Source organism: Vanessa tameamea, chromosome 7, assembly GCF_037043105.1.
Source record: "Vanessa tameamea isolate UH-Manoa-2023 chromosome 7, ilVanTame1 primary haplotype, whole genome shotgun sequence".
NCBI classification, from domain to species: Eukaryota; Metazoa; Arthropoda; class Insecta; order Lepidoptera; family Nymphalidae; genus Vanessa; species Vanessa tameamea.
The window spans coordinates 1,377,796-1,404,565 of NC_087315.1; the positions used below are offsets into that span (position 1 = coordinate 1,377,796).

Genomic DNA, 26,770 nt, shown 5'->3' on the forward strand with positions numbered 1-26,770 from the left:
TCTAATTAAATTATTATAATTATTAAAAAATAATAAAATATAAATATAGCAGACAACAAGCAAGCTAAACTTTAAATAACTTTTAGAATTATTTCTATCATCACTTCGGTTACAATTTATGATTGAAATTTAAATATTATTTCAAACTTTTTAATTAATTACACTGTTTTTTTTATTTATTGAAACTGTTTTTTTTTAAATATATAATCACAACAACTGCATCAGTGTCGAAGATTTAAGTTTCATTCTGAGGTGATGTTAACTGTGGTGTATGGTGTTAGGTTTTTCTTGTGGTTCTATATACTTTTTTTACAGTGATAACAGAACATTTTACAGAAAATCGGTTATAAATATATTTATTAGACAAGAGAATTTGTTTTAAAATGGATTTATTTCACAATAACAATACAACCGATTTCCTATACTAAAACTGCTTTATATTTTTAAAGGTTTGAGTAAAATCTGATCTGAAGCTATTTTTAAACTTAAGTAAAAATACTATTTACTAAGTATTTGATTAAAAATATTAATTGTATAAAATAGTTATACAGTGTTAACAGCTAAGTCGTGTTGAACATTTCTCACTGCGCACGTATTATATGAGGTCGCATTTAACTAAAGAAGTTTGTTAGCCATATATCAAGACCGTCATTAAAAAAAAAAATAGTTCAAATGCATGTTCAGATATCTTAAGTCGGTTTTTTTATTTGTATATTTTTTTTAAATTAACAACGTAAATTCAGCTAACATCCGCATGCGAGTAAAAAGAAATTACAACTAAAAAGTAATTAAAACTCCTTTCGCAATTTATAAAAAATTACATTGCCTTATCAATTTATGTCAAAGCTCAATTAAAATCTCAAGTCTGTAGTAGTGATTTGTTGTTAGTTATGAAACTGTTGTTTTGAGGGTTCATTCGGTGTTAGAATTATTAAGCAAGCTTGAACTCCAGGGAAGGATTATACATATTAATACTTAAACCTGAAGACCAAACCCTAAAACGTGAACAAAGCCGTAGACAAAAACTAGTAATATGTAAAATATCGTGTATACCCTATTCCAATCAAAGAAGGAGTAAAGATAGACAAAGTTTCGATTTATATATACATATTATTTGCTATATAATACACTACAAACATTCTTGATGAATATATCATTATTTATAACACAACAATATACTCCTTAACTACTTATATCCACTTTATACTTCCAAAATTCCTATAACAACTTCGGTGATATCAATCGCAAATCCATAATTAATATCATAAATATTATTCAAGATCTTGACCAATGATATCGAGACAATTCAGTGTCAAAACTTTTTATTTGCTTTATATCTTCTTGTAGTTGGAATGGACGTTCGTAATATATGTTTCTGTCACATTTCTCTTAACGTAAGGTGACACGTAAACGTTTTTGTTTAGCTAATCTTGTATACAAACATTCCTTCCATCCAAGCTGTATCTCAAAGTAATCTTGCAATGCAAGTCTCTCGGGAAATTTATCTCGTAACGCAAGGTCGACCGAGGCAAATGGAAAAATACGAGTGGTAAATATATGCTTTGAAAACAATTATACGACTTCAATGACGTAAGCTTTTGCATTTAGTTACATACGAGTATTAGTACGAAGACGCATTTTAAAAAAAAAAATCAAAATTCAAAAGTTGATTCGAATAAAAAAAACAATTTTACTTACTGCCAGATCTTAAACCTAAACAAAAAAAAGACTTATGTTTTGTTTTTATATTTCTTTCTTGTGGGATTTTATTAATGATTATAATTAAACGATACTAAGCAATACTAAAAATAAAATTTTCAATACTTGCAATTACTTAATCCAAAAATATTTATGTTTAAGTTTTTTTTGTAAATTACGTTGTTTTCACTTTAACATGATTCAAAATATATATCAATTCTTATTTAAAAAAAAAATTAAGTTAATGAACGAAAAAAATTAGAGTTCGATATATAGAGTTATATATAACGGTATCGTTCTTTATATAGTACTATGTTTTAAATGTATTGTTGAAAGGCAAATATACCTTCATATCCAGCTTCACACAAGAACTGCATTAAAGAAAAAAAAAATTAAAAAATAGAACTAAAGTTATATATAAATAATCTGTCATCTACGAACTTTTTTTTTAATGACTTACAGGAATCTATACTGATATTATAAAAAGGTAAAATTTGTTTGTTTGGATGTATCTAGTAATCTCCGGAACTAATGGCCCAAATGATTTTCATTCACTGGTTGATGTTTGGACAAGTTACCGTTTTATCATATCCTTTTCATTATTAACAAATTGCACTCGCGCAAAGCTTAGGCTGGTCGCTAGTATTTAATATCTACAATAAACAAATTACCATACTAAAAAATACTTCATAATAAAATATAATGAATAAAATATATTTTGATTATTCTCAGAACCATTACCTACTCGTACCTGGTTACTAAATTATCTTTTATTATATCATTAAACATTAATGACATGCGCAAATACCTCTTCAATTTCAACATTACTAACAGTATTTATATAATATTATATATGTACATGTTCTGAGCCCATGGGTATAGTTAGAGCCGAATTTTTACTAAGCTCATTCATCACTCTATCACGTAAGCGCCTCAACCACTCGTATTGTGGCAAGAAATTGTTACACAAGAAAATACGAGGTTAAGTGTCAGGTATGAGTCGGCGTGAGTACTAAGTCTGACAGATTATTATCTCATACATTATAACAATATATATAATTGAATAATCACTTTTGAATCGTAATTTTATATTAAATGAAACGTAAAACTACCAACGTTTCAGGATAAATATGACATCGAGAAGAACCGTTAAATATTCAGTACTATTTTTATTAAATGAAATACACATAGTCAATTATATGAAACTAGTTGTCGCCTGTGACTTCACTCGCGTTTTTCGTTTCTCGTCAAGCTTTAGGCATAATAAAGTAGCTGTCCTTATTTTGAGTTAAATACAGTTCAGTGGTTTGGCCTCGAGAGAGCAACAGACAGACATACAGAGCTACTTTCGCCATTATAATATTTGTATATATTAAATTAATCCATTCCCTGTAACGCGTATCACATAGTATGATTAATGTTTATTATTTAACTATGTGTCCACTGGTTGGATAGGAACCTTAATATATAAATAATGCACATCTAAATAAAAAAATATATTTAGGGGAAGCCCCTCACAAGGAGCTCTCTCCTGTAATGTCACAATCTCTTTTTCGTTTTTAGCATTCGCCTGCGGTTGAGTCAGTTGTTATGACAATGTCGGACGAAGCGATATAATACTCGGTTCTTTTCTGTCACTAATGTAATGTTCGAATCTGAACTGTTACAATAGAGAATCCTCCCGCTAAGGGGCCGCGATAAGTCTCCGTATTCGGTCGTAAAATTGATTGACTTCGATCAGTTGGGGAGGACCTCCCCTTCTCTACTGCGCTCAAACATTTTCCATTGTTTTTAGTAAATCGAATTACTAAATTAAAAAATAATAATGATCTTATTCTAACTTTGACTAAATTTTATATGTTATATTACATTATATTGTACAAATCACTATCTTAAGCCATTTTTTTCTTTACGTAAACGTATAATGTTGTTAGAGAAGGTATTTAGTTTGACAGCTAATAGATAAGCATAATAAAACCATTTCGACACAACTCACCGATTTTAGCATGCGTGACCTTGAATGTCATGACACAGACGAGTGTCAACAGCAAGCTAACGATCTTCATCGTGACACGCGTTTACGTCATTTTCACTGGATATCTGGAAAAATAAAATTAACGTCACTCATATTGAAGTTAACGACCGAACTCACGAGTTTAGGATTGGAAATAAAAAAACTTTCAACTGGTAATTAATCCGTGTGGTTTTTTTTTACAGAGTTTTGTGACGTAATCTTAAGAAAGGAAATTAAAATGTCATATGCACCATTTTTAAAAAGTATTCTCTAGCGAGATAAGGCAATAAGGTCGTAAATCTCGCACAGGTGTAAAACGCCTTCTCAACCTTTGCAACTTCTTCGTCAAGAAGTTATTTTTTACTTTATTTCACCAGTCGACATTATAGGGTAATGTATACTTTGCTGCATTTTTACTATATTTTCTTTCAAATCGGATAAGAGATGGATTACAAGCACACAGTATGTGGAAGCTCAATTTCGCCCCGCAACCTTAAAATTTAAACCTTTTGAACCTCGATTTAGATCTAACAGTTTTAGCCACTAGACCTTACTCGTGTGCTAACAAGGAAATATATATATGTTTTTTGAAACGATGTCCATTTGTTAGCTGATGGTGAGATGAGTAGAGTGAGATGGCAGAAATCGACACGTAATGAAAAAGCGTAATGCTGACGACGCCCCCCCCCTCACCCTCCCTCTCATTCTTTTTCTCGCTGTCACTTTATTTTATGTACGGTTTAATTTAAACTTATTTTTTGTTATTGTTTTTATTCACACGGTAATTTAATAACAATTTTATTTATTGTCAATTTATTCTCAAACGTTGTTAATTTATCATCGTGACTATTATTATTTAAAGCTTAATATATAGCGTAGGCAATCCCGTTCTATCCGTTTGCATACGGTACAGAAAACGTTTTTGCAAGGATATACGCATATATAATAAGATACCGGGAAATATAACCAATTTACCATTTACTAAAATTAAAACAGTTTATTAAGACTAAATTAATAAATAAATCTTATTATTCATTAAAACAATACTGTTTAGAAAAAAACGCCTGGATTTAAGCTCGGGTTCCATCACAGGACAGTAATTATTGTAAAAAAAAAAACAGCATTGTAAATATGTTTATTTGAAAAGAGCAACTATGCGAGTCTCTTGCCGTTTCTTCTCGCTTGAAGCTGCTTTCCGAAACGGTGGTAGTATTTCAATATCGACGATTCAAAAACGCTTCGTTGTGAAGTTTACTTGAATAAATTGATTTTGATTTGATTTGATTTGGTATCCCACGAAACCTCTCGTTATTATATTTAAACAGAAATATATTTTTTAAATAAACCTCACTACTTCCTTATATACATACAGATATATAAATAATATATTTGTAGTTATGAGCGAAGATATTTTAAGAAATGGTTACAATTCTATCACGGTCGTCAATTTCGGGCTACCAACCCAGAGAAGCTTATATAAAGCCCTATTAGATTTCCGTTATTTGATTATTTCAATAATAACTTTTGAAATTGATATATTGTGTACGTTTCATTTTCTACCTGTTTATCTCTCGGTGAACAGAACACTCGCAAACCTTCGAATTTCTATAAAAGTCAGTGACTGTATATAAAATAAAAATGTCCCTGGAGTATAAAAAATAACGTTATCTCCATGTTTACGCAAACACAACGAACGCCGCTCACAATTCTAAAAATAATATATATTCCTTTCTTGTGCTAATTTCCTGCGTTTATCAATGGTCTGCTGAGTTGATATCGAATGTTTTCACGAGTAAAATTAATCACAGCTCAACACGCGCTTAAGATATTAACTTCCAGTTTCTGAAAATAAGTAACTAAATTTCGTATGTTCATTGGTCATTTGTAACCACATCAGCTGACTCTGATCAGTGACTATTGGAATTAAAGCCAAATTAAACTTTGATCGAGACGACCAAAGGTACCTATCTTAGGTAGAATATAACACCGCAAACTCTTGAGAAGCTAGTAACTATTTCCTTGTAGAACAACTTTTATTTGGTTCTTCAAGAAATCTAACGAGTCGTTACAACACAGTAACATACCTTTTATTGAAATCTATTAAGAAATTCAAACTAATATATCAAATTGTTATTTTTTAAGGAAACAAATAAGATAAAATTAATTAAGTAGGAACATAAATTTAGATCATAGACCAACATTTCCAAATTAAGTGAATAATTTCGCCCCGCGACCTTAAAATTCAGAATGTAGGTTTAGACCTACCAGTTTTAGCAGTTAGGTTATCTTACTCGTGTGTAAACAAGAAATAAATATACAAGATTTTAAATTAACATGGTTATTTTTATTACTAACAGTATTTAAAACGGGATATTTACCATGTTTTTTATTTTTATTTGGTGGAGCTCGATATTTCGACATTATCTACGAATGTCTTGTTCTCGAGACTAGTCACGTTTTAAATACTGTTAGTAATAAATATACATTTATATTTTTTGAAACGATGTTCTGTAGTCAGCTGATGGTGGAATGGCAGAAATCGTCACGTAAGGAAAAGCGTTATTCCAGGCACATCTCTCCTCTCTTTCTTTTTGTCGCTCTCACTTTATTTTATATACGGTTTAATTAATACTTATTTTTTGTTATTGTTTTATTTCTCACGGGATTTTTAATAACAATCAATTATATGGACAGTTATAAAATAACATACCTTCTTAATATAATATGTCTTTCCGTCCCCAAGCGAAGCTTTACCAACTAATCCTAGGATAAGCTAAGTCCCTTTGTAACGTGTAGCTCTAACCTCCGTACGGACGTAGTTTTAATGCTGCTAGATTTTATTTCCTTTGTAAGGAACTCGTCTTGGCGAGAACGGAAAACAATGTCTGAATTATACAATAATATTGTATTATATAAATATCAAACAAACCACACAAAATATTTTATGGGTAGGGTTTGAACAAATCCATCTGAATAGGTATTATAAATTCGTTATTGTAACTCTATCGTTTTGATTGAGTTTGAAAAGTGAGCGTAATTAAACTAAATCAAAATGGAGAAGAAGAAAAAAGAAATTTCATTTCGAATAAACAATGCATTTACCGCATTATAAGGTCGATATTCATTCAGAACTCTTCAAGTAAAACAAATAGATTCGCTTAAGAGGATCTCGATTTATATGCGGACGCAGAAGAATTCAATTTCCTATGTAAAAATCTCTCGAATGGTCGTGGAGCTAGATAGAATAATCTTTATACTGTCCAGCAACTTTACATACTACTGTTTGCAACTACTTCTGTCGCGGTTCAGGTAAATAGAAGCTTCAACCTGTACGTTCAATTGTTTAATGTCGTGTTACTATATTCAAGAAACAATTTTATGGCATAAGTAGGTGGATGCCTAATGGGCCACCTGATAAAATGGTGACCACTGCCCATAGACACAAGCGCCGTATAAAATTATACATAACCAAAGCGCCACCAACTTTGGGAACTAAAATATTACGGCCCCTGTACTTGTAGGTTCACTAGCTCACCAATAGTTACCAAATATAGTAAAACAATATAGTTTTATTCCAGTTTGAACAGTTGGACTTGGTTCCAAGGTTGGTGGCGCATTGGCGATGTAAGGAATGCTTAAAGTTTTTTACGGCGCCATTATCTAGGACTATCATTAGGTGGCATATTTGCTCGTCAGTAACGCGAGTTATAAAAAATAATATTGGAATTAATTATAATACACATGTATCGTAATAATATGCTTATTTATGACTGTATTTTTAGATGTTGAAAAAGAGTAACTACTGAGTTTCTTGCCGGTTCTTCTCGGTAGAATCTACATTCCGAACCGGTGGTAGCTTTACTTTAAATATTTTGTTAAATGACGATTCAAAAGTGCTTGTAAAAGCCTACTTGAATAAAGTACATTTTGATTTGATTTTTTTTTTATATTGTTCCAATAGTCCAATCGAGTCGCATCCCTTGTACAACTGTAGCATTTCTATAGAAATTATTAAAAGTGAAAATTAATTTAGACCGTCACGAAATTTATACCCAATTATTTTCTCGTTTACAAAGAAATTAGTTTTCATTGCAATATAAAGCTTCGCAGCCGGTTCGAATGACGTGCGCGGGTCATTAGTGATGTTTTTTGCACGGAATAGTGCAAGACTATTCATTTTCTATTCATTTGCACAATTGCAATGAGATAAACGACTGCTAATGAAAAGATTGCGTGCTGGATTTATTCACACATTTAGAACTGAATTTTCATATAATGTTACTTTGAAAGTGAGATTCGTGAATAGAATGATTTAAAAACGAACAACCGATAATCGTTCATATTTATTAAATAAAAGATTTCGCTCGCGTTTTTGGGGCAGTTGTAGGTTTTAGATGTAAAAAGTAGCCTATTTCCTTCCTTGGAGTTCAAGCTTCAACCAAATATCATCAAATTCCTTCAGTGTCTCATAAAAAAAAAAGAACGACAGAGAGACAGAAGAAATTGAGAAGAAATTTCATCAATATTCTATTTATAATTTAAAAACCGAGATGGCCCAGTGGTTAGAACGCGTGCAACTTAACTGAAGATTTCAGGTTCAAACCCAGGCAATCGCCACTGGATTCATGTGAAAAATTTGTTTTTTTATAATTGATTTCGTGATCTTGAAAACCAGCATAATTATTCAATTAAGAAATTCGGTCACGTAAGTATCAGTAGGAGCAGCGTGGTGGAATAAGCTCCAAAACCTTCTCCACAAAGGGAGAGGAGGCCTTAGCCCAGCAGTGGAACATTAACAGGATGTTAATTAAGTTGATCAGTTCAAAATTAAATAAGTTAAATGATATATTTGTTGGCATATACGACATTTATATATTCCAGTGATATGTGTTACATATAAGATAAAATATATAAAGTGATACATATTTTACAAATTTGTGAATAAAAATAATATATATTTTAAACCAGCTTCGCTCACGTTGTAGGGATTGGTTGTCAGGTATTATTCACACAATATATTTATAAATTATAAGCTATGTGTTATTGTAATGTATGAGCTATATTATTGTAAAGTTTCATTAAAAACGATTCAGTAGTTCTTCGTGGAAAAGTAACAAACATCCATACATACAACTTTTATACCATTTTTTTAGAGTTACATTTATATTGAAAATGTTCGTGCTGGAGGCATAAAGCAATTAGTGCCATGACCACATATTTTGATGTCGAAAAATCAACCTGTCGACAAAGCTCTCCTAAGGCATAGGTTAACGTTAACTGTTTAAGGGTTAGCATTACGCAGACGAACTGCCATTATTTTACCAATATTATCGGGAGATTTTTACTATAACACAATTCGCCGACCCAAAATAAATAAGATAAGATCAATGAAGCCCGAATGAATGCCTTGAAAATATTCAAGATTAATTACGAAATAGCCGTTGGAATATTTTCATGCCTTAATGAAATATTTTTAAGAGCCAATCATATATAAATTTCGAGAATTTTCTACGTAAAAATATTCGTTACCGAGAGTTGTTTAACAATTTCGTTTTTTAATAAGTGAAAATATAACTAAGAAGTATGTATTTTTTTTATATTTGATTGAAGTCGTTTCATCTTTTATTTTTATTTTAACTAGTTTTTATTTTAAAACAATCTTTTATAAATAAAATACATATGTATGTAGATAGCTCATATTATTAATTAAGCCTTGCAGTTCTTATTAATAAAAAAGTGCAGTATTTTTTTTATAGATTGGAGGACTGGCAATTGGAGCATCTGATGGTAATAACCACCACTGCCCATAGGCTATACTGGTGCTGGTGTTGGAAGAATATCGATTCCTCAATATCACCACCCATGGGAACTAAGATGTTATGTCTCTCTTGCTGTAGTTATACTGGCTCAATTTAAACCGGAACACAAAAAAACTACGTATTTATAATATTCTACCGCCAATATATGATGAGCGTGTGATACCTTCCCAGACTGGCTCGCACAAATCCTTGACACCAAGTATCGACGATAGTGAGAACTTTTCCAAGTGTAAAAGTATAATTGTACATTATGCGCGTCGAATAGATGTAGCTTGGAGATGATTTAATATTTTGTTACCATAATATTCGAAAAGAAATAAATATTTAGCATCGTAAGTATTTACTTGCATTTATTACATGTATGTACAAACACGATCACATAGACACACACATATAAAGACGATACAATTGTATATATAAATATATATTCTTTAAAAACAAAACTGATTTTGAAATTCGAACTACAATTCACTATTAAAATGCGAACTGAAAATAATATTTTGAAGCACACACAGCCAGTAGGAATTTTGTATTTTATTTATGTTAGCTGGACATTTACAGTTATGCGAGATATAACATAATTGGCTACTAAAGTGGCTACTTGTTCATATTAGAAAAGTTTTGTAAAAATTCATAAAAGACAAGAAAAAATTGCTTTTCAAATTGTACAAAGAAATTCAGAATCTAAATTGTACAAAGCACGGTTAATGCGGACAGCAATTCTCTTCGACTGAAAACGTGCACAGATTCTGTATTTTATCTTTTTAATTCTCATTTTGAACGGAACAACTGAACGATATTTTTTTTAAATATTATCTGTGTTCATGACGGCAGCATAAATCAATATAGGCTAGTTTTATAAAAGAAATGTTTAATCTTTCATGACGTGAGGCTGGAAAGCAAAACTTATAAATTAAAAACGAGGAACGAATAACCTAAAAACACGAAGTTCTAGGACATCGCAATTTACAACCTTAATAGTTTTAATAAGTTTTTAATGATAGCTACGAATTTGTAGTTTCAAGTTTTGCTTAAATATTTTTCACTAGCGAACCGCGAGATTTGCACGGTTGCAATTTATTAATAAAGAAAATTATATGATATAATTATAATTTATACATTATAACACTCAGGAATTACATATTCACTTGGTGGTAGCGATATGTTTAAGCTCGTCTGTGTAGGTACATGTGCTTAATTTGTTTATAATTCATCTCGTGCTCGGCGGTGAAGGAAAACATCGTGAGGAAACCTGCATGTGTCTAATTTCAACGAAATTCTGCCACGTGTGTATTCCACCAACCCGCATTGGAGCAACGTGGTGGAATATGCTCCATACCTTCTCCTCGACGGGAGAGGAGGCCTTAGCCCAGCAGTGGGAAATTTACAGGCTGATTATGTTTTATGAGTATATTTATTTGTGTTATATGTTAAGTATGACAGCATTACAGAACAGATATGCTCATAGTTTTAGGGTTGGACAAAAGCAAAAAATAGTATATTAGATATAACATATATTCTATCAATAAATACAATAATTCGTATCGTAAATCAAAGCTATGCTAATATGGTTGTATTAAAAAAACACACAATATTCAAGTGTAAAGCACTGTTCTATTTAGTCAGAAAAAAGTCGAGCCATTATCCCGAAACTGCACTTAAAAGCTTGGTGTTATGTTGTAAAAAAAAAATAGCGAAAAGATTACCTCTCCGCAATGCAGGACAAAAACGTTGCTATTGAGGGAGCCGCGTTCTTTTTATTAATTCTAGCAAAGCAGACGTGCAAATGGGCCATTTGATGGTAAGTAGACACCACTTGCCATTAACATTGGCATTCTACGAGGCTTTGGCTACTACGTACTAAAGAATTTAAGAAACTATCCTATGAATCTTTCTAACTTTTATCAAGTGAGATCGTCAATGCATTACTTGTTTTTTTTTTTTATCTAAAAACTCTAAGTACATACCTGATACTGTATTTACGATTTTTGACATAAGAATAGACAGAAAAATATTTTGCGTATTTTAGTCACTGTCTGTGTGTTATGTAATATTTTAATGTTTATTCACAAAACGGTCGCTGTTTCAATCATTTTTGTATATATTAAACCTAGTACGTACAGTGGTGAACTCAAGATCAGATGGTACACATGCAAATTTTCCTGTAAGACAAATTAATAATACCACGCTTACTTTTAAATGCGACATATTATTCAAATAATGAAATAATAAATCGTTCAAACCAAATATAACTGTATATATACTTTATATTGTATTCAATAATAAGGATTTGATTTAATTAATTACTAATAAATATAATTATAATAAGGTAAGAATTATTTATATTAACTCCTTAAATATACACAAATATGAATAAAAAATAGTTACTGTATATATCTTGACCTGGTGACATTGGAATTGTAACAAGAATGCTAACAGCATTTCCCCGTTGAATCGCAATTCCGATTCTCTGGGCAAAAAATGAACCAGCCACCAGTCACCAGGGGAGGCAATAACGCGAGGTTTTATACTTTTAATGAAGCTTTTTTGCACTATTATATATATTCACAATAACATTGATCATTTTGAAAGAATCATTGCACAAGACGTAAGGATAAGCTTATAATGCCAAGTTTCCGACTCCGCAAAGTCAATAAATCCTTCTTCGAGCAAGTATCCGTCTGTTTAATAAAACTCCGCAGATATTTTCAAATATAAATTCAAATCATTTGTAAAAAAATATATTGGTAAAGAAGGCATATTATTCAATTCAAGATTATATAGATGATAAAAAAGTGTGGAGCTGATACTTGTTGACTTCCAGGTAGGATGTGTTATATACATATATAATTGTATGTAACTAACAGGCCTTTGTATTTTAAAATCTGTTTTCCGAACCGGTGGTAGCTTCACTTATAGTTTGTTAAATGTTGATTCAAAAGTGCTTGTAAAAGCCTACTTGAATAAAGTATATTTTGATTTTGATTTTTTGCACTACTACTCCAAGGTTCAAGGGTTTCAACAGCAAATGAGACAAAAAATAATTTGACTTGACTTATATTTTGTATGAAATTATTATTCATACTAATAACTTATGTTCGCTTAATTAAACTACAGAATGTGTTGACCCGGCTTAAGAAAAACAAAACATTAAAATATTAAACGTCTCGACGCCTCAGATTCCTGTCGCACTCGTGTCTGTGGTGAAGTTTTTCTATTTTTAAAAGGAACGACTCTTCTTAAAGTTAAGTAGTCCTCTGTATCTTGGCATCAGTGTCGCCGTGCTCGAGACTGAAATTTTGACATTCACGTACTTGTCGGAAGTTTTTACCGTCTTTGAAAACACGAACGACGTATTGAGTTTGCGTTGCCTGGTTTAATCTTCAACAATTGAAAATAAGACGTGTAATTCCCGTTTATATTGCAAGACAGAATACGATTTAGATTTATTATTATTATTATTATTCATATAAAGTGAAGTAACAGTGAGTAAATGACTAACTGTCAGGCTAAGGTCTCATTTACCTTTAAGAGGAAGGTATTGGACTTAATTCTACGGACACCATTTGTCATTTCATTTATTAAATTCTTTGAATTTGACACACGCAGGTTCCTAAAGATGTTTTCTTTTACCACCGTGCACGATATGAATTATAAACACAAATTAAGCGCATGTCAATTCAGTGATGCGTAGTTGAGTTTGAACCATCATTAGTTGAGATGCAAGCGTTCGAACCACTGGACCATGTCGGCATATACTATAAATATATTTATACTTTTTGGTGTAAGGTGTTGTTGAAAAAATTTAAACTTGTTTTTTTGTAGCTTTTTTGACAGACACGGGCAAACTAACTGGTAAGTTCCACTACAATAACCATATATAGATGAGGTATATTTAAAAAATAACCAATAATAAAACCTTTGTTTATTATGGAACCTTAATATTTATTTAAGGTTATGAAACCTTAATTCTTTATCTGCCTCGTTACAAAAGTTCAAAATGAATTCGAATAATTTTGAATTTCGATTTAAAAAAGATTATCTCCTATGCATCGTTAATAAAACTACAGGAATTTCATTGCACTTTATAAGTTTTTTCTGATGGAAATTCTCATAAACGCAAAAGTAAAGCAGAAACACGATCTTTAAAGCCATCATGACTGCAATAAGGCAGGCTAATGTCTGTCGTTCAATAAAGCGATCGGCTGATCGACCGTTTAATCTTAATGTGTCTCCTGTTTTTTCATGCTTTGAACACGCTACGAGTTTCGCCTGATCAGTTAAATTCGATTTTTACCTAAAACAACATCAAAATATATACTTCTTTACCAGATATTTTGACGTATGCTCTCAGTTGGGTTTTAATGTTCCAGTAAGACGAGTAGAGGTTCACTTTGTGATTCAAAAACCAGGATGACCCGAGCTGGTGGAATTTTAGGTGCTTATTGTGCTTAAAATATATATCGTACTCGAAAATGACGGTAAAAATAGCGAGAATACCTGCATGTTTCAAGTGAAATATTATTACATGTTTATTCACTTAGTGGGGTAGGTAGGCCTGCTTGCAGATCCATCTGGGTAGGTATCGCCCACTCATCAAATATTCTTAGGTCCCCCAGCATATAAAATATAATATTAGAACTGCATGGTAAACGCCTAAAGCCTTCTTGATAGAGCTATTTTAACTTCTTAATTTATATTCGAGATTTGACCATCATTGCTTAAGATTTGACCATCAAGGAGAAAATTCTGTACGAGCACTGAAATAACCTAAACCTAAACAGCACCCTGTAGCACGATTTACAACACGATGACGATTTTGAGCCGAGATGACCCAGTGGTTAGAACGCGTGCATCTTAACCGATGGATTCGGGTTCAAACCCGGGCAAGCACCACTGAATTTCATGTGCTTAATTTGTGTTTATAATTCATCTCGTGCTCGGCGGTGAAGGAAAACATCGTGAGGAAACCTGCATGTGTCTAATTTCAACGAAATTCTGCCACATGCGTATTCCACCAACCCGCATTGGAGCAGCGTGGTGGAATATGCTCCAAACCTTCTCCTCAAAGAGAGAGGAGGCCTTATCCCAGCAGTGGGAAATTTACAGGCTGCTAATGTCTGGTTTTTTTATAATAAATATATCCTTATGACATATAAACTCGTAGTTTGTGCTATAATGCTACTTCACTTAACGTGACTGTTTGGAGATGTACGAAAGAAAAAATAAGTAAAGAGCTAAAAACTATATGTTTCCTAAGATAAAGTAAGACTGCGATAAAGATACCACTTGTAAAGACAAAATACTATCTTATTTCTCCGCGAGGTCACTAAGTGCTTCCAACTTAAAGACTCAAGATGTAAAGAGTTTTAGACTATTATCTAAGAACAGTTATCACTAGGAATATTTTTATAATATAGTACCTATTCCAAACGCAATATCATCAGTTCAAATGTATCTGATGAATGCACTTATAGATAAAAAACACTGCTTGTCCAATTAAATTTGCATAAAAATCATTTGGAACAGACGCAAATATGCGCTACAGCCAATAATAATGTCGTCAACCTGTCAATTGAACCACGGGACCTACAGTCATACAATCTTGCCAACGGACAAGCCAACGGACCAGCCAACATACATCATATCTAGCTAATACAGGATCAAGTACCAATATTACGAAATTCCAATCAATATTTACCCGCGAAGTGTTTACCCAACAAATCCAATTTCCAATCTTTGTGTTTCTTTGACGTATTACCCCGAGATTCTATTAAAAGTTAGCCAAAATCATTATCAGACTGAGGTAACGTCGGAACTAGTATAATAATCGGTTAAACTTCCTAACGGTTTGAGTTCGCAAAGCGCAGTATTTTCGGTAATCCCCCATTTTGTTATATCTCTATAGTTTCGGTGATTATTCGTTTTGTGAATTTTCCTAGATAACCTTAACTTTTTGGAAAATTAATGATAATTATAATTATTGCTGTAAAATTTTAATGGATCGATTTCATTTTATTTAGTACCTAATGTTTCATGAAATACTTATGACAACTGGTAATCGGACAAAAAGCGTTTCAGAAACTATTTAGATGATAAACACGCAATTGGTTTTTACTTGTACTTTGCAATTGTACTTTTTATGTATTAAAACGGACGAAAGGACAAATGGTCAAACAAACCTTGGGAGTTATGTCCCAAGCGTAGAATCCCATGTGTAGCTTCAGTTAACTGGCTCACTCACCCTTCAACTTGTAACACATAAATACTAAGTGTTGCTGTTTGGCGGCAGAATACGTGAAGTGGGTGGTACCTACCTAGACGGGTTTGCACAAAGCCCTACCAAGTAAAGGCTTTATCGAATCCTATCTTAAATATAATAAAACAATATTCATTTTTGTAGAAAAATCTATTGCAGTATTTATTTTATTGCATATTATATAAAATTATAAATTATTTCAATAATCACATCAGATCTGTCGGGCGTCCGTGACGTAATTTCTTTATATACAAACTTGGCTGCACAGCTGTACTTATATATGGTATGGCCCTTTGTCGCATAATAGTAGCCAAATGATAGCCCATCACGCACATATGTGCAGAGTCCCACCATCTATAGAATTAAGTTAAATGCAACTTAATACCGGAAAAGCGTTTGTTTTCAATCATTCTATTTTATGTAGAATTTTAACAAACGTATAATAAATTTATATTTGATTCCATTCAGATGGACACAATGAAACATCAGAATCAAATTGAAATTCCTGTTCTCTATACGTGTATGAATAAACTAAATGAGGCTATGGCACAGCGAAAAAAAAAAACAACAAGCTTTCCCCACGTGCAAGGATTAAGTTAGGGGGGGGTTAAATTAAGTAAGAGGGGATGTGGTAATGTTAGATACCCGGCGTCCTTTTCTATATGATTGAAGACGTGAAAGCGTAACAAATAAACTCACTTTCATATTCGTTAGGATGAAAGTACCCGACGTATTGTCGTCCCAACTAATGTGTTCGGAATCCCTTCTGGATCTTTTTAACAAAGTAGGAATACTCACTATTGCGTCATAATACACTTACAACAATATTGTATATGTTCTTATTAACAGTAACATTGATCACTTTAATAATATAAAATCTGTGATAGACATTGTATGTAAATGAGACGTAAGGGTAAGTTTATAACGCCAAGTTTCTGACTCCTCAAAGTCAATAAATCCTTCTTCGGGCAAGGTATCCGTTTCCATAATAAAAATCCACAGATGTTTAACTTTGCCGATTCATAAATCAAATCATTTGTAAATATAGATCTTCTACTGCTCCAATTTGGTCTCGTGGCTAAGTTGTGTATCTGCCTTTCCATTATAAATTATAAACTCAACGTCAATCCATGTTAAAAATTTGAAACATGGTAATAACGCCGTCTTAACCGATTTAACCACGACGGGTAATTTTGAGGGTGAGTAGGCAACTACGCAGTACATATGTGAGTACAGGTATGTGCTTAAACAAAGATGGTCTCTCTATAACTCCCATAGTCCCATAGAGTCTCATAGAGTTGAGGCGCAGGACCAATTCTACGTGCTTTGTACACTAATCTTATTACCAGCCAATTAATTTGAATCCAGGACCTCGCCTTTATAACGAGCCACTAAATCCATTTTTATGATGACTAAAGTATCGAAACAAAAATTCCATTATATTATATTTCTAGCAATAAAACTCAAGAACATTGAAATATAAATACAAACGTTCCTTATGTTGAGGAAATAAGAGAATATCCTGCACTGCGCTCCACAGCCGGAACCCGAGTCAGCGGTTACGCGGTACATGCGGGTATGCGAAATATACGAATAAATATTTCTAAATAATATTATTTTATATACGACCATAAAGTCTAGATAGAGTCGATAGTTTTCTTTCTTAAATCACTTGAGACAAAAGATTTTAAATTTAATATATGTGTATTTCGCGTGCTCTTGTATTAATCGTTAGAAGTATTCATGAAAAACGGTTATAACAGACTTCGACCATAGACTGGTTTGGTTAACAGCATTTTGGGAGTTCATGCGCTTCTATGCTCGAATGAACGATGCGCGTAAATTCTCTTCGTCAACTCTCCCGAACCCCAATTATGAACACTAAACCAATTTACTATTTCAGAGAGAGCATTGTTCACATCGTCATATATTGAAAGACGTCTTTTTATTTTAAAAATTAAAGAATCCGCGTTTTAACCACTGAGCCATCTCGGCTTTCCTATAGTAACCTATATACATAAGTAGAAATACACCTCAGTTACGATTAAGCTGATGTTAATTTTAGTGAGGAATAGTCGAAATTGGATGGAGAACGTATCAGAACCGTTAGGAGAATCGGCTTCAGTTTTTTTTACGTCATTTAAGTTGGCAGCCTAGCAAATTGGCCATTCGATTTTTAATAGTCACCTCTGCTCATAAAAATTGGTACTTTAAGAACTATTAATGAAGACGTTATGTCTTTTGTGTCTGTAGTTACGCTGTGATTTCTGAAGGGAATACAATTATAATCCTGCTTAGAAATGGAACAACAGTATTTCGTATCCGTTACAGAATTTAAAAAAAAATGATGTATTTAAAATGTATTTAAATTTTATTCAAATATTTCAGTTTCATTTTACGAAATTATTATGATTATTATTTATATTGAAATTCATATTTTCTCTGGTTTGTTTTTTTTATGTTTATATTGAATTCCTATTAATCTTACATGTTAATATCGTTAGCTGATTTTTGTCCCAGTGATTATGGGACGATAGCTGCACATAAAAAATCGGTTCATATATCATCCTCCCGCCCTTATCCCAATTTTACTTGGGGTCGGCGCAGCATGTCTTCCTCTTCCATACTTCTCTGTCGGACGTCATCTCACAAGTAACATTCTTTCTAACCATATCGTCTTTCACGCAATCCATCCAACGTTTCTTGGGTCATAAAAATGGGACATAAAAATCGGTTATGGTCTCATTTTCTAGAGCTCCAGCAGTTGATGTGCAGAAAATTGAAGAGGATTCTTGTTTGCAAATTCATTTTGGCGTCAACTGTAGATGAGTGACTTGTAGTTTACAATAAAATTAAATCAAAACAAAACCTGACATAGCTTTTGAAATTCCTGAAAAATATCAGAATAAACGCGTAGTTTCGCGGGCGATACACTAGTATTTCATTAATACGTATTTTCTCTATGAGTTTATTTATAAACTTTATAACGGTTTGTTGTTACTGAAAAAAAAATCTACAAAAACTTATATTAGAAAAAAAAAAAAATTATATATATTACCCACACAAATAAACTGAGTCTCTATTTATTTCGACAGTAATAAGTTTACAAATCATTTACAGACTAAATATAATAATTTATTACCGAACCGAATAAGACCTCTTTTCACTGCCTACGCCATCTGCTGGCGAAGTTATAAATTAAATGTAATATACTCCAGCTTAGCGAACAATATAATTAAACTAATATTTATTTTACATCTTTCTAACACAGTTTTATGAATAAAAGTAATAGGAATATAAAACTTGTCTCAAAATTCTTTTATTTCTGTATTCAAACTTTAATATATGTATTCAGTACCGAGTTGACAGAAATAATTAATAATAATGACACTCGGAAATGATGAGAGAATTTAATGAATTAATGAATATTTATACGTTTCGCATTTAAAGCATTGACTGAAATAAATAGTTCATCATTAATTTCTCTCATTCTGTCATCAATAATTTTAGATTTTAAAGTAGAAGACAGATGATAATCTAACTATAAACAGGGCTTATTAATTCGGGAGTAAATTAAAAATCAGAATCAATATTATTTACTACAATAGAATAATTTAAATTTCAATTGTAACAGAAAACAATCATACTGAAGTCGATATAGTCTCATTGGTTTGAATACGTGGATTTTAACTGATGACTGAATATGTTCAAATAGCCCAGTGGATACAAGATGAGAATCTATAATGATAATTCTAAGTTCAAATCTGGGCAAGCACCACTGTTCACCCCATCAATGTGGTTATGAAGCTAATGCGCCACCAACCTTGGGAACTAAGATGTTATGTCCCTTGTACCTGTAGTTACTCTGGCACACTCACCCTTCAAACCGAAACACGACAATACTGAGTACTGTTGTTTAGCGATAGAATATCTGATGAGTAGATGGTACCAACCCAGACGGGCTTGCACAAAGCCTTACCACGAAGAATCTATAAACCAGAACAAAACAATATTTATTGTAGCTATTTCTATATATTATGTTTATGTTTATGTATGTACTTCTATTAGATTATATGGCTATATATATTAGATGGTATTACCCCGACTTGAACAAAGCCATATTTAACACTACAATATTTACTATCTTTGCAAGTTTTTTAAGTAATACCAGCCATTGATGCTCATACAGGCAGACCGCTTCCCCGGAATTACTTCGAATAAAAACAAAAACCTATTTCGCATTTTATTTATACGTTATATGGAAGCTACACGTGCATTGAATGTACTGCGTGACTCTACCACGTAACGATTAAGACGGGTTTATTTTTCTACTCGGTTCAAGTAATTCCTTAATAGTTTAAATGTTTGCGAAGTAAATTATCATAATTTAATTTTGTTCTCACTCAGTTGCCTGTCATGTGTTTGGATAATAATAATTGTGTAATATTTCCCTGACAAACAGTGTTTATGTTAATCTCGGTTGTAGTCTATTGTATTCAATTCTCGATTGTTTTATTTTGTTTACCTATACTAAGTCCTATTCTGTCTGTATGTCTGCTACTCTTTAAAATCAAAATCAAAATATACTTTATTCAATTAAACTTTTACAAGCTCTTTTGAATCGGTTCGGAATGTAGATTAGAAGCTAAAAAACTCAGTGATTACTCTTTTCGAAGATTCAAAATACATACATTAAATCACGGAAAATCACAAAACTGATTTGACACTCCAGGTCTTAGGCTTTAATTTTGTCATGCCGATATCTGACGATCAACCCCTATAACGCGAGCAAAACCACGGGCGACAACTACTATATTATGTACAACACTTTAAATACATATAAATAAAACAATTCAATTTAAATTTACACTTACCTCAGACTTTCAATTGCCGCACCAAATATTTACAATAATTTATTCGCAATCATATAGATCTTCAAAAAAAATACGAGGAGAAAAAATAAATAAATAACACCTAGTTACCGACTTCGCAAAGTTAATACATCCTGCCTGGGGCTCGGTATTCATTTCTTTAATAAGATTCCACTGTTATTTTTAACTTGGCTTATGTTTTAGGGTATTTTTCCAACGTCCAGACTCAAGTCTGCTACTGAGAATTGTTCAACAGAAAACCCAGTAATTTTTTAATGGCCCTACCTGGGGTTTGGACTCAGGATCTGCAGCTTTATCATTAGACCAACTAAGTGAAAAAAAAACATTGAGCGAAAACCTATATATTTCGTATGAAAGGCTGTCAGAGTGGTGAAATATTTTATGTTAATAAGGTCTTGGGCGAGCCCGCCTGGGTAGGTGCCACCCCCTCCTCAGTATTCTCCCGCCAAAAAGCAGTACACAGTAACGTTGTGTTTCGGTTTGAAGAGACATAACAACTAATTTCCCAAAGTTAGCGCAATGACGATTTAAACTGTGGGTAATATTTCTTACAGCGCCATTGTCTATGGGCAGTGGGCACTTACCATCAAGTGGTCTATTTGCTCGTCCGCCTACCTATATAATAAAAATAGAAGAAAATAAAACCTCAAAATAAACAGAGACACTTAACTTTTATATTTTTACAATGACAAAACCGGAGTTAAAATAATAAAATAATTTATGAAAAGTACCTAATGAATACGAAATGAGGGCATTTATATAAGATGAGACGAAGATGTAAACGGGGTTTTATCTACCTATTTTATACAAGTCTGTAAGTTTTATTAACTATCAAACGTAGCATGATCCACTGGGATAAATACAGTTACTTGCAGTACTTGTATTGTATACATTTTAACAAAAGTAAGATTATAAATATCTGATAAGTAAAGTTGTATGAAAAAAATATTATCGTAGCAGCCGAAGTGAAATTAATATTAAAAGGATTTATTATTTAAGGTAACCTATAAATAAATATAAGTTTAGAGATTCGTTCGGAAACTAAATTTATGTTCTTATTATAATACCAATATTTGGAAAATCTAAACGTCTCATAACACTCATAGAATCGAAAAATTATTGCTAAACTTATTGGTAAATCTCAAAGAAAACACCAATATGTGGATGTATAAAAATATATATGTATATATAGATATACGATTATTTTTATTTATCAATTAAACGACACGAACCATTCACAGTCCCTACAATTATTTAGAAGAGTTTATTTAAAAAAATCGACCCAATAAGTAAGTTTTTTCGCAAGTTACGATGTTTTGACATTTCACACTTGAATTGACAGGAAAATTTTTTGGACTATTTTGATGATTATTTTACATTTCTAACAGATTAAATTATTTTTGGATATCATTCCAACGGTTAAATTCCAGAACGGGCCGCGCAATAAAGTATATGTTTACACGTAATGGAGTAGGAAGCAGAACCAAATAAGAGAGCGTTATACCGTTTCGATACATACGCGTCGGCCTTACCCCCAAGGCGCGCCGATAGAAATCTCGCATCAATACACATTTTTTCTATACATTCAGGTTAAGTAACGATGGTTTTACCTTCGCCGAGATGGAGTGTATACACTATTTTAACCATTGATAAAGCTTCCCCAGAGTACGTGCTATCGGTAGTTTGGGTAACCAATACCTAATTTATTTCGTACTAGTTTCATTATAGAAAGTTTGCTTATTTATTTGTTTGTTACGCATTCATCTCTTAACTGCTCAATCGATCTTAATCAAATTTAGCATAAATACGAACATAGGATATCCAATACCTGATCCACTCCCCTTCTCCCCCTCTCTTACGCCAGTGACGCCACGAGCGATAACTAATCTATACTCAAATTGTAAATGCAAAAGTTACTCTGTCTGTCACTCTTTCACCGCCCAACCCCAGAAACGAATTTGATGAAATTTGATACTAAGCAGATTTGAATTTCAAGGGAGGACACAGGACTTTTTATGCCTAACATCTAATAAACAATTCCTAAAACACGAGCGAAGCCACGCCACAACTAGTCGTATAATAACTCTGACGCTCAACAACAAAGATTTTCTCATCATGCTCATAACAAACCTTCATTATTATATAGTTTGAAATTATACAGCTCAACTAGTCATTGATATGGATTTCAGTTTTTCTTTTATAGAACAAGAGGCATTTGTCCTGTGAACCATTACGGAAATTCACTTGTGATTTTATATTTATAAACCCCTCCTAAGCGGCTGGACTGATTTTGATGTTTTTCAAAAATGTATTTGGGCTTCTGGATGGTTTAAATAGGACCAGTAGGTTCTGTGATCAGCTCCATTTTTTTTTTTTAACAAAAATATATAATTCTCATGTCACTAGTAAGAAGACAGGACGGGCAACGAGTCATGTATTAAAAATTTACGTCGTAAATGTTATGCTAGATTTAAAAATAACATTACAATAACACTCATTCAATTTCCGACTCGACCTTCATCAGCTGATTCCTTTTTGTTGCGTCACGGGCACATTTTGTGTGAAAATTTCCCCTTTAATGGTTACGGACGAAAAAGTGCTTAGCGCTGCGACCCTTTTAGGTTTAGATGAAAGTCGCTAGATATTTTTATCGTAGATTTTACAAGTCTTCATAAATAAAGGTAAGTGAAAAATTATTTTTCATCTCGGCCATCGCTTACATAACACATAATGTCATTGAAGTTTATATTATCCTTATACTATGAATTAAATATCTTCTTTCTCTTTCTTTCAAATGAGGTGCGTTCATAGAATAACTGAGAAGGAGTTATCCAGGCTAATGATGGATCTTTCGCTTAGGCCATACCTTCGATTGATCTGAATTTTGGTATATGTCAATGTTATGTCTGACGATTACGCTTGTCGTAATATTGTTTTCAAGGTCAAATCGAAGAAATATTTTATTTATTGCGATAAATATTGCCGTTAGAGAAAAAACGTCTCAATAAAAGTTGTAGGTAATAAAAATATTGATGTTTTTTTGGCTAAACGGAAGTACACCTCTAAGGAGTATCGCTTTTTCCATCACGATACTCTGATTTGGGTTAGTCATACACCGCCGTCACAATTGTCACAATACCCGAGTCGATGAAGATGCCGTCCGAAAGCCACGGCTTCTAATGCAGACATATGCTTATATTGACAGATATTTATACATGGATTGGTATTCATTTGATCAAAATAATATTCTTAAGCTCATCACTATGATGTTGGTAATAAAAAACATGCAGATTCACTGAAATAACACATACACGTTAAATACACCAAAGGCATCGACAACATACACAAAATAAAAATATAACAAGAAAAAAACGATAATCTTAATGTTAATTATTATTAATTATTTAACATAGCAGTTGCAGCGTCTTCATTAAATATTTAACGAAATATTTCAACGTTTGTAGTATCAGTAGAATTCTAAACATTTGATACTGAAAAGTACAAGTAGGCCACGATAATCCGACTACTGCACCATTACGCCAAAATTCATTTAAATGTTTGTAAGATTCTCGGAATGGATATTTCCAGCGGGTGATTTAATACTTGGTTGAATACTTATTTTATATGGGTATGCAATCTTTATAATCGTACTGACTGATACATGACCCAAACATAGAAACAGTTCTGAGGAGACTGGTAGAATTATTCCACGCTGCTCCACTTCGTGTATAATGTTTATGGCAACACTATTATCTGATTAATGTTTATTAATTAATAAATAATATTAGTTGATTGCACCTTGGGAATGAGAAGGCCTCTAGGCTTCAGGCCTCTGTTTCAAATAACGAAAATATATTTATTGTTAGTGTATGAAATTAATAGTTGAAAACATGACATTTAAAAAAAAGTTTCTTTCGTCAGTTCTTCTCAAGTCCGAGTTATTAATGTCCGAAACGGTGGTAGATTTTTGATTATCAATAAGCAAGTGTAGCAATTCAATATTGAATAAAGATTTTTGACTTGGACTTTGTTTACACGACGATTATTAAAGCTAAAGTTATTACGTGAGTTTCGTGTGACTTTAAACCCATAATGTTACCGTCATATACCAATATTATATGAATATCTTTCTTACCTCTCCACGCTTGAACCGCTGAACCGATTCAGATGAAAATTTATATGGCCATAGTGAGTTTAGAGAAGGACTTAGGTTATTTTTTTTATTAAAACGTTATATAAAACGACTGAAATCTGTAAACAATTGTTATTAAAGGCAATGCTAGATATTATGCTAACTATTTCAATAGTCATGTATGATTCGTATTAAGATTTTTCCATTGGTGACTTAATCAGGTTAACGATCATTATTCGTATGGTTGAATAATAAAGTTGTGTATACACTTATGTGTATTTAAACGTCTAGTCAATTATATTACACCAACATTAAACAGACTGAATGTATTTCATAATTGTCGAATTATTCCGTCGATAAACGTTTATCGAACGTTTTAATATAACAAAGTCTATAATAAATGGCGCCTTAATAGTTATCGTGTTTGTTACTTCTATAAGGCATTTAAACAACAAAAAGTCGTAATGGTTTATAGAACATATTTTGTCCGTGGGGTTGTATTATTCTTCGCTTGGTATTTGGTATCTACTTTGATACTTCTATAATATATATGTAGTTATTTATAGAACATTTACTTATTGTGCTAAGACGATATTTGGGAAATTTTAATGGTATGCTACACAACAGAAAAACTCGGTTTGAGAGGTTGAAGGAATTGACCACAAATTAAGAAAATTAAGCTATATCTAATTTTATTTTACTTGCAAAACAAGCAACAGTATTGAAAAGAGTCTTAGCGGAAATAATGCATTAATAATCATTTATACTATATGTAGAATAAAATAATCGTATTGTTGTTTCAAATGTTGGAAAAGAGTAACTATTGAGTTTCTTACCAGTTCTTGTCAGTATAATCTACATTCCGAACAGGTGGTAGCTTTACTTTTAATACAGTTCTGTAAATACAGAAAATACTCCAGCGACCGATTGTACAAGTAAAACACTAATTTATTAAAGCAGTATGGTGGACTAAAGCTTCAAACCTAAGAGGTAGAGCTTAGCCCAGCAGTAGAAAAAATTAATAACCATTCTTAAAATATAGGTAGGGGGATGAGCAAATTTGTCACTTGATGATAAGTGGTCACCACTCCACCAACCTTACAACTAAGATATTGTCTCTTGTGCCTGTACAATAATACTATTGCTGTTTGGTGGTAGAATATCTGATGAGTAGGTGGTAGCTACCTAGACGAGCTTGCACAAAGTCCTACCACCAAGTAAATAGCTGTTACTTTATATGTTGAATGTATATGTATGCTAAGAACATCGTATGGTTCCAGTGAATTAGAATAGAGCCACTTCATCTCAACCCGTCAGTGTCGTGAGAGCCGACTCAGGGAATTTTTGTTAAGTGCATCCATCAATCGAGCTCTTCAGCGAGTCGTTTGGTAACCGTCTATATTATACTTACGTATATCCGTAATGTTCGTCTACGTTTTGCATATCTCGGAAACAAATGAAGGTATTAATAAATTTCAGCTGACTAACGATTCTAAGCATGACTTAACTCTTACCTAGTCGCTATTGTTATTATAATTTTGAATTCCCTATAGTTTTACTGTGTAACATAATCTATATATGTAAGTATATAACTAGTTGTCGCCCGCGGTTTCACTCGCATTTTAGGGATTGGCCGTCGGATGTTAGACATCAAAAAGTATCATCCTTCCTTGAAGTTCAAGCTTGCTACATGCTGAATTTCATCAAATTCGGTGCAGTGGTTGGACCGTCAAAGAGCAACAGACAGATAAAGTTACTGTCGCATTTATAATAGTATATACTAATACTATATCATCTATATATCACACATGCCATATAAAAATGCCCTTCATACTTTGGTTAAGTCTGTATAGATACATAAATAACGAGGAACAAACACAAAGTGATTACTCCTGTTGCTCGACTGCATAGTCAGTAACTCTTGTGGGGCAATGGTTTTAAAACGGGATCCCAAAA

The 26,770-nt window shown here is 32.4% G+C and overlaps 1 protein-coding gene across 2 annotated transcripts in view; it reads right to left on the minus strand.

The window, feature by feature from the left end:
- Positions 1 to 26,770, minus strand: part of LOC113392211 (acid sphingomyelinase-like phosphodiesterase 3a) — an 88,918-nt gene that overhangs the window by 47,364 nt on the left and 14,784 nt on the right. For both annotated transcript variants that reach the window (XM_026628507.2, XM_026628508.2), the window contains exon 2: positions 3,695 to 3,798. In XM_026628507.2, the coding sequence (XP_026484292.2) occupies positions 3,695 to 3,764 (70 nt within the window). In that variant the 5' untranslated portion in view covers positions 3,765 to 3,798. The remainder of the gene's footprint in view (positions 1 to 3,694; positions 3,799 to 26,770) is intronic.